The sequence below is a fragment of the Salvia splendens genome, unplaced genomic scaffold (assembly GCF_004379255.2).
Source record: "Salvia splendens isolate huo1 unplaced genomic scaffold, SspV2 ctg789, whole genome shotgun sequence".
Classification (NCBI taxonomy): domain Eukaryota; kingdom Viridiplantae; phylum Streptophyta; class Magnoliopsida; order Lamiales; family Lamiaceae; genus Salvia; species Salvia splendens.
The window spans coordinates 642-12,549 of NW_024599465.1; the positions used below are offsets into that span (position 1 = coordinate 642).

General features: G+C 38.3%; 2 protein-coding genes across 2 annotated transcripts; both read right to left on the reverse strand.

Moving 5' to 3' along the window:
- Window positions 1–223: 223 nt before the first annotated feature.
- Window positions 224–2,998, reverse strand: LOC121791355 (proteoglycan 4-like). Its single transcript, XM_042189332.1, has 5 exons — window positions 2,647–2,998; window positions 2,452–2,557; window positions 1,948–2,071; window positions 839–1,732; window positions 224–765 (listed from the first exon to the last, which is right to left on the reverse strand). Exons 1-5 carry the CDS (start codon window positions 2,945–2,947, stop codon window positions 418–420), a joined length of 1,773 nt encoding a protein of 590 aa, XP_042045266.1. The 5' UTR covers window positions 2,948–2,998; the 3' UTR covers window positions 224–417.
- Window positions 2,999–6,330: 3,332 nt separating this feature from the next.
- On the reverse strand, window positions 6,331–10,081 carry LOC121791354 (26S proteasome regulatory subunit 6B homolog). The gene is made up of 6 exons (XM_042189331.1): window positions 9,506–10,081; window positions 8,216–8,446; window positions 7,942–8,100; window positions 7,363–7,515; window positions 7,131–7,214; window positions 6,331–6,830 (listed from the first exon to the last, which is right to left on the reverse strand). The coding sequence occupies exons 1-6, from the start codon at window positions 9,989–9,991 to the stop codon at window positions 6,696–6,698; spliced, it is 1,248 nt and encodes a 415-aa protein (XP_042045265.1). The 5' UTR covers window positions 9,992–10,081; the 3' UTR covers window positions 6,331–6,695.
- Between the last annotated feature and the right edge of the window lie 1,827 nt (window positions 10,082–11,908).

Here is an 11,908-nt window from a genome sequence, read left to right on the forward strand (position 1 = left end):
TCCAGTTTAATAGTCCATCCGTCCCATCACACTTTCTTTTTTAGTTTATCCTACAAAAGATGTCACATTTCTTATTTTGAAAAAAGTTTTCTCTCACGTCAATTATAAAATTATATTTTCTCTTATCACTTAACACACAAAACAAAGTGTACCATTCTTTGAGACGGAGGGAGTACGTACCAACACCATTTCGAGTTGAATTAAGCCAGCCAAAGGTAGAGAGTATAGAGATAACCAAGAAAATGTATAACAAAAAAAAAAAAACTTATGAATCCCTTCAAATGGGGAGATGACCACAATATAGCTCGTACAACAATGCCTTAGCAGCTATGCGCCTCATTCACATTCTTTTGTATCCAAATATTCCATGAAAAAAAAGAAGAAAAAAATAACAATAAAATCCACAAAATCACGAGGCTATAAAGGATTAAATGGTTCTGGCAGAAGTTCAAACCCATTATCGAAGATGGATCCTTGGTCAGACTTATCATCAATACTATGTAGCCAATTTGTGTTCTTCAGATCCTCTTTTAGAAGAATCATGTCGTACCGGGAACTTTCGTAAATATCATTATTGCTCAATTTTGCACAAGACTGAGACTTGTCTTCCTCACTGCCACTCTCGGAAAATCGGCTGCTGTTATCTGCCACGGACAGGCTTCCGTTGCCGGATGCTGTACCTGGGTGTACTTTCTGGTTGCTGGATCTAATGCTTTGAGGGAAAAGATTCGATCCTCGAAACCCATTGTTGCCATTCCGTATGTCCTGCCACATATAGAACAGGGGAACTTAATCACCAGACTTTAGAAAACCAAATATTGTCAAGGAAGATGCGTACCATATGCCGTATGGCCATGTCAAGAGATTTTTTTGAGATTGTACGGCCAAATCCTGTGCTATCTGTTGATGTCTTTGCAGGCCTCCGAGACGACAACTCTCTCCTTGAGTCAACAACATCATTCAATGGAACATTGGTAAGTGTTCGGCTTCTTCCAGTGGGTTCTGCAACTCTTCCCCTGCTTACCACCGGAGATGACTGTCGCCTAGTGACGCTAGCATTGTTTGTGATAGGCTCCGTATTCCCTTTTCCAGTGAGAGCGACACCAGGTCTGGACCTCCCAGCAGATATTGGTCTATCTGGTAAACTAGTTCTAAGGTTAGGTGGTGTATCATGTGGAAAATGATGGAGTACGATTGGTTGTGATGGAGCACGAACTCGTGGTCCAGGGGAGCTTGGTCGTGAAACTGGAGTTGCAGTTTTCCCATTTGTGAGACTACGCCCACCAGGGGTTGATGGTCCAGATTGAGAATATGATGGCGCAGAATTTCGACGGGTGGGTGTTGATGGCCTTGATGTAGTTCGAGGAGCAGGAGAATTCAAGTTTGCCGAAATTTGAGGCCTGGAAGTAGGAGTAGATGGTCTTGAATTTTGGGTTGCTCTTGGTTTATCAATCGAAGAGGTACTGCGTGTAGGGCGGGGTTTAGAAGGAGTAGATGATCTCGACACTGTTGGACGCGCAGAAGGAGTAGAAGGCCTTGTAATTGAGGAGGAGCGGTTGGTAGGAGTAGACGGTCTGATATAAGATGAAACGGAAGCAGAACTTGTGTTGAGAATGGATGTTTGTTTATTGGAATAGGTGCTATACTGCGAACTAGATATAGAAGGTCTGGTCACCGAACTGCTTCGAGTTGGTTTTGCCACATGATTACTCTCTGAATGAGACACTGATAACTGGAAACAAAAAAACTTGGTTGTAGTCGCAACAATAAAAAAGGATGTAGATACCCTAACATATGATTAGTTTGGCTCACTCAACAAACCAAAGTAAATGAGACAAAAATAGCAAGTCAAGTTCAGCAAAAATAACAAAGATCGAACTAAAAATTAATCAACACAGTAAATATAGCTTGTGTGACATAGCAAGGTAGACTTGGAGAGTGGCATACCCGAGAAGCTTTGGATGTGGAGACTGACCGGACCAATGGACCACTTCTTGGAGCCATAAGACAGGCCTGTGATTCTTTTCCATCAAAAGCAGGGACCAACGGAGTTCCCGGAGGAGTGAGAAGCCTATTAGATGAGGGAAGTGAGGATTAATAGGTAGGAGTGATTGAACAAGACACAGCCTCCTACATCTACAAATAAATCCTTCAACAAACAAAAATTTAAATCTAACATGAATCGGATTATTTTGAGATTCAGACTTGAATGGCCTTGTATCACGTAATAAAGTCTATTATCAAGTTCAGATTCAATTTTCATAAAAAGTAGTACATTAAATAAGGTTTGATGGAGTTGTTTAGAGTGATTATCAAGTTATGTGATGAGATGTATTGTGTATCCTAGGGCTTGATCCGTAAAAAGAGTGATAGAAATGGAAATTGATTGGGAAATAATAAGGTAGATCTGATTCGGAAAATGAAAGTAATAGTAATTGAAAAGAGAGTTACCAATCATAATCGTGCTTGCCTCCATCAGCGGATGACAACAAATCATCCAATCCAGTCCTCCCCGGTTTGGCGGATCCAAGCGAAAGCCTCCCCAGTTTGAGCGAGACTAAACACAAAACACAAAAATGAGCGCGAGATCAAAGCAGGAGTTGGTTTCTACTGAAGTTAATGTAGAGATATAGATAAATAGCATACCGTGAGGGTCGTCGGAAGGGGCGAGGGAGAGGCTGCGGCGGCTTTTGGAGAAGAGATCTAGATTGTCGTCGGTGGAATTGGGGAGTCCATTGATGCTGTGGCCACGGCGGTGGTTGCGGGTGGATTCTCTCAAGGTCCGATTCATGGAGTGGACTAGAGAGAGAGAGTCACGGAAGTGAAGACTTGATTTGAGAGCAGTAATTATGGGGAAACGACGTCGTAGAATGATTGATGAACAAAGGAATGGAAGAGGAAGGTGGTAGTGGTGAGTCAGACAGAATTGAAGAGGAGGCAACCGCATGTTCGATTTTCTGTCTCTTATTTTTATTATTTATAATAACTGGCTTCATTCATTCGTATAAATACATTTTTTAAGATGGGCATCTACTATGAGATGTTGCACTCTCATTATTTATACCTGCTGCAATTGACCATCATTATCAAATGCAAAATTCTGGAGTTGGTTAAATCCATAAATGAGGTGTAAATTTATAGGGCACTGCCTTGGATATCACAATTTCAACTTGCTTAATCATTATCTGCCATTAAACATCACCATAATTGGACGTACTTATTTAAATCTATAAGGCCATCCACAACGCTGTTCCTATACCGTTCCTATACCGTTCCTTAAACCACTATTTGAGGGCTCCACTGTACTTTTTTACTCCATTCCTTAACTAAGGAACGGAACCTACAACCCTCCGTTCCTTAACCGTTCCTTAACCGTTCCTTAAATTACTATTCATTCAATTTCATTTTTTTTTATTTCCAACCCAATTCAATTTAAATAAACACACTTTAAAAAACAAACACACTTTATTAAAAAACACACAACATTAAAAAAAAATAATTATTGCGTCACCGGACGAAGCCCACTCGCGGGGCAACGAGTGGGCTGCACGCGTCGAATGGGAGGCCGCCACGTCGCCTCGGCGCGTGGCGGAACGTTCCGTTCCGCGTTCCTCCGGAACGGAACGCGGCACGGCATAGGAACGGCCACGACACGGAACGGCGACGGAACGCACCCCGCAACGCGTGCCGCCGCGGAACCGTTCCGCCGAACGGCATAGGAACCGCAACGGCACAGCGTTGCGGGTGCCCTAATAATCAGGATTTTTTTATATGTAGAAATTAGATTTATTTATTTTTTCTTTTGAGAAAAAGAAAAAGAAGTTAAACTTTTCCCACGAGATGCAGCGGAGTAGCAATTGGCGAATCATAAATGCGGGTGGGTTTTGGCGGTAAATGATGATTATGGTTTGCTTAGGTAGAGAATAGTTGAATCCATCGTCAATTTAATATTATTTCCTTCATTCACCGTTTACAATTTTAGTTCGCATGAGTTTGGCGTGAGTTTTAAGAAAAATTTTTTGTTTGTGAAGAATTGTGAAAGAAAAGAATTAGTAGAATATAAATTTTAATTTTAATATTTCATTCATCTCATTAAATATGCAACATTTGTTTTTCAGCACGAAATTTTATGTAATCTTGTTTTGTTAGTTAATGAAGAGAAAGTAAAGTAAGAGAGAAGAGAAAAAGTAGAGATGGTATTATTTCCATTTTTATAAACATTTCATTTTTAATGAGACAAACCAAAAAGAAAAACGTTTCATTTCTAGTGGGACAGATGAAGTATTAGTTTTATAATAAATTTTAAGTGAAAAAGAGTTAGTGGAACAAAGAATCCACATACCAAAAGTGAAATAAAGTATATGATTCCTCAAATTATGGACATCTCAAAATGGCAAAATAAGAGCATCCACAACCGTGCCCTTGCCAGCGGCACGGTTGTGAGCCCGACCCCACTTTTTCTGCCTGCTCTCTGGCAAGAGCACAACACTCACAGCTGTGCTCTTCCGCAAGGACGAGCACAATTAATTTAAAATTCAATTACACAAAAACATTTCCATAATACTAAAATTCATTAAAAACCACAATAAATATTACAAATTATAAATAAAATAAAAAGACATAATTAAAATCCTAAAAATTAAAATTACATAATTAAAATCATAAAAATTAAAAATTTCATAATTAAAAACTAAAAACTAAAAATTACATAATTAAACTCATAAAAATTAAAAATTACATGATTATTGGCTAATATTACCCGAGGAAGACTACGCATCCGGCGGCACCAACCCCAATTGTTTTTTGAGACCCAATATCACGTTCTCGTGCGTTTGAAGTTGCGTGGGGGCCATAGTTGACCTATCGGCCATATTGAGTTGGGCCAAAAGGGCCCACAACGAGTTGTTCGGGGGTGGAGGTGGAACATAGGGTGCGGGTTCGGGGGCGGGGGCAGATGGAGTCGCGGCACGACGGCGTTCGGCCGCCGCCTTCTTCCTTCCTTGCGGTCGGCGTCGGGAACCGCTTGGTCCGGCGTCGGGGCTACCCAAGTTAGCTTCGGCGAGTTGGCTAGCCACTTCTTCGCCGGCATCGGATAGGGATGCCGACCGTGACCGTTTGGAGGAGCCGCTAGAGGAGGATGTTACGCCTCCCAGATACTTCGGGTACGTCCTCGTTTCCTGCCAAACATTTAGGTACTTGAACGACTTACCGTTCATGGATTGGTAGGTGCTCAGCGCCGCAGTGATGATGTCGACCTCGCTCCGGCCGCTCCCGGCATTCCGCGACTCCTGGAGGAAATAGCCATTGAACTTGCCAATTTCGTCGTTGGCTCGGCCGATGCAGTTGCGCATCGTGGGAGCTCGAACGGTTGTGAACCGAACCATTCGGGGTTCCAACCGTGGGAGCCCGTAGGGTTATCGTCTTGGCCAGACATAGTGATGTTGTAGGGTATGAGAGAATGAAGATGAAAATGGATATGAGATATTGAAGATGAAAATGGATATGAGAGAATGAAGATGAGAATTGTGTAGTTTGATGTGAATTTTTGGGAGTGAAATTGAGGGTATTTATAGATGAAAGTGTGTATTTTTGGGGTAAAAAAATGAAAAAAAAATCAAAAAGTGGAAAAAACGGTTATAAACGGATATATTTTTTTTGGAAAGTGAATTTTTTTTTTATTTTTTATCGGTTTTTTAATTAAAAACCGATTTTTTAATTAAAAAAATAAAAATTTAAACACAACGGCTATGCCATTGACGAATCCCAGCGCGCCACGTCAGCTGCTCGCTGGCGCGGCGCTGCTCGATGCATCGTTGTGGATGCTCTAATTTTTCAAATCATGGATAGAGGTAGTATACTAAGTATTTTGTCCATCAATGAAATGTTGGCCAATTTTACTATTTCAATCCGCCCGTGAAATATTATCCACTTTTTTTTTTCTATTTTTGATAAATAAAGTCCATTTTCCACTTACACTCACAGTCTATTACAAAACTAATCTATAAATATGGAACACATATTCCACTAGCTTTTTCCACTAATTTTTTTTACATTTTTTAAAACTCGCACCGAGTCAAATATGGACAACATTTCACAAGGACGAAGGGGGTATCAAAATAAAATAAAAGCAAAGAAAAAATGGCCACACACACTCCCATCCCTGCATAGCTATTCGCTCATATACCCGTACCCCATATCTATTTAATTATCTTGGAAACAAAATAACATCACATTCAACCACCCTCTCTATCTCTTCTTTAAACCACGCCCCCACATTATATGCACGTGAGAGTGAGCTGCAATAACCATTTGTACGCATCCAATACAAAATGTACAAATACAGCGACTTGGACTTGTCACATAATCATAATCATAATCATAATCATAATCATAATCATAATCATAATCAAACACACAGCACTTTCTTTCACATGGGAAGGGAGCCCACACACAGAATCTGCACACCAATTGCATTTTCCCCTCCAATCCAATTCTTCCTTTCAACTAAAGATAACTTCTCTTCATTAGCTGCATTGCAAAATTCCCACACAAAACCCAACCATTTCATCTACCAACCATTAATATCTATTCAATTAAATTAACACAACCAAGTGTTCAACTCATATATTTAACACCATACATAGATGATCTCACTGTTATACAATAACTACTAACAACATGAAAACCAACTGCAATTACTTGTAAAACTCAAAATCAGTGTCTGGCTTCTTCACATTGCTTCTGTATCCTTTCTCAAAATCCTTAGGAAGTATCACGTACCGGTTTTTCCTCACAGCATGCAGACCCGCCTCCTGGCATATAGCCGCAATCTGCACACAACACCACCAAATTCCAATTTCTCTAAGACATTAATCATTTTCAACCACCAACATCAGCGTGCTCTCTTTCTCACTATATATACCACATAGCTATTTCACCATCTACTCATCAGCAATTCAAAGCGTTTTCTTTAGATATTTTACTCAACACAGCAAAGGGGCAAACGCTCATGCAAGTGGACTTTCATAAAACTCAAATTAAAGCAAGGGGATAGGACAATAAGTTGTAAAAACTACAGGAGGATACTACTTATGTATGGAACAGAAATTTATGGAACCGACAAGACAAACCTCAGCAGCACTTATTTTATCGGGCCGAGAGACATAGTCTTCCAAGTCAACTTCATCACTTAAGTTCATCTTGGCAGTACAAACCTGCTCGGATACAACCCAAAATAAATGGAAGAAACCAAGTAAAATCACTATGAAACATTCAGGGAGAGAAGATGTTCTTTCCATATAAAAACATAATAACTCAGGTGAAAAATGAAGTACTGCTGATATAATATTTTCAAATACTAACCTGGAAAACAAGTCTCTTCTGACGCCTATCAGGCAAAGGAAATTCAATTTTACGATCAAGTCTACCAGGACGGAGAAGTGCGGGGTCCAAAGTGTCCGCACGATTAGTAGCCATGATGACCTTTACATTCACAGTTTGATCGAATCCATCCATCTACCAGAGCAAGTAACAATGCACATAGATTAAGAAAATTGAGGAATCAAAATACTACCACCACTATTACAGCCAATAATGATAACAATAGCTAAAAGTGCAATACCCCCTTGAGCCATACGCACAAAGCAAAAGGCACATGACGTGCATATAAAAATAATAGTAATGTAAGTATAATATCCGAAGTTCACATTACAAGACATCATTAACATATTATGTTCGTACAAAGGGAACTTTGTACTTTGTAGACACCTAAACTTCAAAATATTTATAGTCAAAATCTTAAATGCATCTGGAGTCGAAATATGGAACTCAAAGTTCTAAGACTAACTAACTTCACGACTCATATCCAACTTTGAATTAAAAGTGCTATAGTTTCTTCACCCACCATGATTCATCAAAAAAGACTAGCTCAAATTTAGATACCTGATTTAGAAGCTCCATCAGAATCCTCTGAACCTCTCTATCAGCTCCAGTTTGAGCATCAAAACGTGCTGTTGCAATGGCATCTACCTCATCTATAAAGATAATTGCAGGTGCATTCTCCTTGGCAAGACGAAATACATCGCGGACCATTCTAGGACCCTAAATTTTCAGAAATGAACATTGTCATATTAGTTAATAGTTAAATACATATATCAATTGTCAGGATCACACTGAACCCAAGCTGTAAGCTAGTGCCAAGAATTCTTCAATGTACCTCTCCAAGATATTTTTGAACAAACTCTGAACCCACCACTCTAATGAAAGCTGCAGTTGTGTGGTTGGCTACAGCTTTTGCAAGCATGGTCTTTCCTGTACCAGGTGGACCATAAAGTAACACACCGCGAGGAGGATCAATACCAATCTGCTTGTACAGTTCATGGTGCGTGAGAGGTAACTCAACAGCTTCACGAATCTCTTGCTTTTGAATATCACATCCACCAATATCCTGATTATGTAATGAACAGAAAAAAGTCAATTGAGAATATTGTTAAAACTTCAAAGCTAGCATTGAAAAGGCAAACAATAATTATAAATAGTGTCAAGTATCTTACAACTATCAAACATTAATATAAGACTTCTAGCACTCATTACACTCATCAATTTCATTGAGCGAAATAGGATCAATTGAATCTCTAAGGTTGTACCACTCATGCAATTTTTGGTCATATTTCCGATCTACTTGGGGCCCACTTTGATACCATAATAGAAATGAGCCACTCAACCCCTTAAAAGGCTCTAAGGGGGAGGGTTATCCACACTTAAATAGATGAGATAGGATCATCATCGCCAATTTGATGTGGTCAGATTTAGAGATTTAACATTGCTCAGTCCGAGAATCTTATAAGGTTTGGTTGGGAAGTAGGTTCTGTTCTTGCTCAATTAATCTTATTATAATCAATATGGGCAAATAGTGTGGTGAAAATAATGTCAATCTTCTAACAACATATTCAAGCGCAAGTATTTAAGAGTTGTTGGGAATCTGACTAATCCGATTAATGAATAATAGAGGAGGCTTACAAAATGTAGATATTAGCTCTACTGATGATGCCAGTAGTTATCTTGTGAAATCCTAAGGTATCCAGTTAAAAGTAAATAGACACTAATGATCAAATCACACCTAGACTGCAGCTGAAAGCCTCAATAGGAAACCTTGAATTATAGAACCTGAACCAAAGGGTAAATATTCCGATGTCTGCAAAGCAGTGTATATGGACCGGGGAAATCGGGACTGATCTTTTCCAAGTCTGAGAAACCATTTATCTACTGCGGCAAAGGCAACCACATCTATGAATTTGAAGGGTAGAAAGCTTTCCCGTTTTCCCACGTTGTGAAAGGGTTTCCCTGCCCTAATTGTAAAATGCTCAAAACTATACCAATTCTACCAATTTAGAGAATTAATCAAACAGAACAGATTCATCAAGTAGAACGAGAAATCTCAGAATTAATCAGCTCAATTTGCATATTAAACTCAACACGAAAACCAACATAATACGAAGAGACTGACAGTGTAGGTAACATCGGGCTTCTCGGATTGGCTGAGCAGGGAGATGCTGGAGTCAGCTTCCGGGGGCAGCACATCAACCAAGGCGTTGGAATGACGGTGCAGCGCCACGGAGGCGGAGGGTTTGAGTAGCTCTCGGTTGATAGTGCTCAGGATCCTGACGTAGTAATTCGAGCCAGTGGTAGAGCCGACGATGCCGTTGTTCTGGTCAACCATTTCCATGAATTGGCCAATTACCAATGGCACAGACTGAATCCGCTTCACCTCCTCCTGCGCCCTCAGAAGCTCCCGCTTTAGGTTCTTCAATTCATCCTTGACGTATTCCTCCTGAATATCGATGAATTCGATCTGGCGCTGCAAGGATTTAAGCCGTCCGTACAAATCTTCCTCATCGACGGTGGGAATATCAGATTTGACGGCAGGATGAGACGGCGGCGGTTCGGAGATGGCCGCAGGCTTAGGATCGAGCACCATTGCGGACGCTGCCATTGTTGTTTTAGATCTTGGTTTCCGATTAGGGTTATGTTTTTTCTCAGATCAAATTCCTTTTGCTACTTTTTCTACCGTTGCTGACTTGCTGCGGAGGAAATCAATCGGTGGAGGAGTTTTCCCGATTTGGGCTTTATATCTGGGCCTCCGTCTTTTGTAAATATCAAATTGTGGGCTTGATTAAAGTTTTCAGTCAATAGTTATGAAATCAACAATGGAGGCCCTAAAACAAATTATTTTAGTTGTTTGAGAATGTTCTTAATAGACATGTTTGTTTATCAGAAATGTTATATTGTTGGTAATTATGATTTTTCGGATTATGACTATGAGAAATATGATTCCTTATAGATTACTTACACCTATTTAGAAATATCAAGGAAATTGTTTGGATTTTGAACTTTAAGTGTTAATTAGTTAATGTCAATTAACTACTTGTCATAAAAAATAAATGAATTAACTATTCGTTATACTCCCTCTGTCCGCAAATAGCATCCCGTTTTTCCATTTTAGTTCATCTGCGAATAGGAGTCCCGATTCACTTTTACCATAAATGGTAATAGGGTCACACCTTCCACTAACTCATTCCACTCACATTTCATTTAAAACTAATATATATTAGTGGGACCCCTATTCCACTGACTTCTTTTCACTCATTTTTCTTAACATTTCTTAAAAGCCGTGCAGTCAAGAAATGAGACTCCTAATGGCGGACGGAGGGAGTAGCAATAGTTGAAATAAGATTTTTTTTATTAATAAATAATGATAAAATTTATAATTTTAATATTACATAAAAAATTACTAAGTTATTAATAAGAACATAATTATAATTACTACTATATTTTATTAGTTTTTTATAATTCATAATTTTGATAATTATATTAATATTTTCTAAAGAAGTTATTGCTAAATAACATAATAATAACAATAAGTATGATTCATAATTTTAAAGTTACTTATACCAAAATAATGTAATAAAGATAATATTAATATATTTTTCTTTTATATTATCATTTATAATAAAAAAATAATAACATCAAACTTATCTTAATAAGTTATTATTAATAATATAATAATAAATGATGTAATGATAAAGTGTATTACTCATACTATTACAATTATACTTATTTTATTATTTAAGTGTAATTCATAATATGAAAAATAACATTAAAATTTTCTTAATTCATTATTAATTTATAACATTGTAAAAAATAATATTAATATGTATATATTTTTTTATTATTAATATTAATATTAATATATATATTTATATAGAACAATTTTATTGATATTAATGTAAGCTATTATAATATATGTATACATATTTCAGCCAGCTTCATTAATTTACCCATGAAGGTATCATTCGAAACTTCTACATAAATAAGTTAAATTTTTGTCATGGGATATTGCACCCATGTTTCTAAAGTGGTGATTATTAGAAATGATCCATTCACTCCTTAAAAGGCCTTATAAGAGGGAAGGTTATCCATATTTATATAGATGGACTAGAATCATCACCAAGTCGATGTAGGACAAGATTTAGGATTTTTAAAACGCCCCCTCACATATGGGCTGAAATGACATATCGGACTTCCATCGCATGGGTAAGCGAGAGAAGAGATAAAAAGATAAAATCCATCATCGACTTGGGCATACTCTGATACCATATTAGGAATTAGCCACACACCCCTTAAAAGGCCTCATAAGAGGAGAGGGCTATCCACTCTTCTATAAATGAGATATGATCATCCCGAGTCTAAGAAAAAGAAGGATTTAACCTAACCAGAAACTGGATTGTACAGTCAGTTTGTTGATGCTCATGCCATCTTGCAGCACTTCCACAGTTACAACGAACACAAGTGCGCCATGAGATGGGCTGAGAATTTTTGAATTCGTCCCATATGATCCGAAGATTTGTGA

Coding starts and splice junctions, on each gene's coding strand:
- LOC121791354 (XM_042189331.1), bottom strand. CDS start 9,991: ATGGCAGCGTCCGCAATGGTGCTCGATCCTAAGCCTGCGGCCATCTCC. Junction 8,447..9,505: donor AGCCCGATGTTACCTACACT/GTCAGTCTCTTC, acceptor TTACATAATCAG/GATATTGGTGGATGTGATAT. Junction 6,831..7,130: donor ATAAAATAAGTGCTGCTGAG/GTTTGTCTTGTC, acceptor TGTTGTGTGCAG/ATTGCGGCTATATGCCAGGA.
- LOC121791355 (XM_042189332.1), bottom strand. CDS start 2,947: ATGCGGTTGCCTCCTCTTCAATTCTGTCTGACTCACCACTACCACCTT. Junction 2,072..2,451: donor GGCAAGCACGATTATGATTG/GTAACTCTCTTT, acceptor CTCATCTAATAG/GCTTCTCACTCCTCCGGGAA. Junction 766..838: donor ACATGGCCATACGGCATATG/GTACGCATCTTC, acceptor TATATGTGGCAG/GACATACGGAATGGCAACAA.